Source organism: Diaphorina citri, unplaced genomic scaffold (genome assembly GCF_000475195.1).
Source record: "Diaphorina citri unplaced genomic scaffold, Diaci psyllid genome assembly version 1.1 scaffold17452, whole genome shotgun sequence".
Classification (NCBI taxonomy): domain Eukaryota; kingdom Metazoa; phylum Arthropoda; class Insecta; order Hemiptera; family Psyllidae; genus Diaphorina; species Diaphorina citri.
In genome coordinates this window covers 1-1,034 of record NW_007394807.1, presented here as the reverse complement: position 1 = coordinate 1,034, position 1,034 = coordinate 1, and the positions used below count along the sequence as shown (strand labels likewise).

The window sequence follows — 1,034 nt, the reverse complement described above, 5'->3', positions numbered from 1 at the left end:
TTTTTTTTGTGCATATAGTTGGGCTTCACGCTCCCGGGGCTTTGCGGGGTTGAGCATAGGGTCGCGCTGCGCGCTCCCAGGGCTGTGCATGCGGTCGTGCTTTGCGCTTATTTGTTTACAGTCGCGCTGTGTGCTCCTGGGGCTTCGCAAGGTATGGCTCTTGTATTGGAAGGAAATTTTGGGAGACCAAAAATGGAACCGCTCAGTTCTGGGACTCCAAATTACAAGGATCAATGTGCCTTGGTTCAAGGGACTCATTTACCAAATTTCATCTCAATTGGAGCAGGCAATCATTAGTTAAGCAGAACAATTATTCAAACAAACATGTAAACCAAACACAAAACAGTTGAGTTAAAACATAGATCTCGCTACGTTTGGTCAAATAACTGGATTTGGTCCAAATGTTACATTTTACTCAGTCCAAATGGTACATTTTCAGAAAATGTCACAACAGAGAGGAAAATCTCAAACACAGAAATCTCAAAGGTGGTCAAGTCAGAAAATAGATCTTCCACAAGAGCTTATGGCACAGTCAGCACAACACAAAACATCCAAGTCACAAGTGTCAAACCATGAGCTACGGGAGGTTGCCAACAAGGCAGTGTTCTATCTCCTTGCAGTACATGGGTGTAAAGGCATTGTGAAGAGGAATGATTTGACAAATGCAGTTCTTGGAAAGGAACATAGACGACATTTTAGGACAATTATTGACCTCGCCAACAATAAATTGAAAATGGTAAGTCTGTCTTGTCTTTGAATACCTATCTTTTGTAACCATGGATGATTCTCTGAAACTGGTGCAAAAACAGGTCAAACAAGCTGGGCCCGTCCCTCATTTGTATTGTATCGTACATATCAATTCCTCATTTGTATCGTACATATCAAGCACGGTTATGTTTTCAGTGCCCCACTTGAAGTCCAGATTAAGTACCACAGGCAGATGATCCGAAGTTAGGAAATCCGCGGAGACAGTGAGGTCCACTACATCCGAGCATAACTCCATGTTGGTCCATACCAGGTCTACCACACTGTTA

At 43.0% G+C, this 1,034-nt stretch overlaps 1 protein-coding gene across 1 annotated transcript; it reads left to right on the top strand.

The window, feature by feature from the left end:
- The first annotated feature begins 46 nt into the window (after window positions 1–46).
- On the top strand, window positions 47–937 carry LOC103523220. Its single transcript, XM_008488282.3, has 2 exons — window positions 47–736; window positions 904–937. Exons 1-2 carry the CDS (start codon window positions 425–427, stop codon window positions 913–915), a joined length of 324 nt encoding a protein of 107 aa, XP_008486504.1. The 5' UTR covers window positions 47–424; the 3' UTR covers window positions 916–937.
- Window positions 938–1,034: the final 97 nt, after the last annotated feature.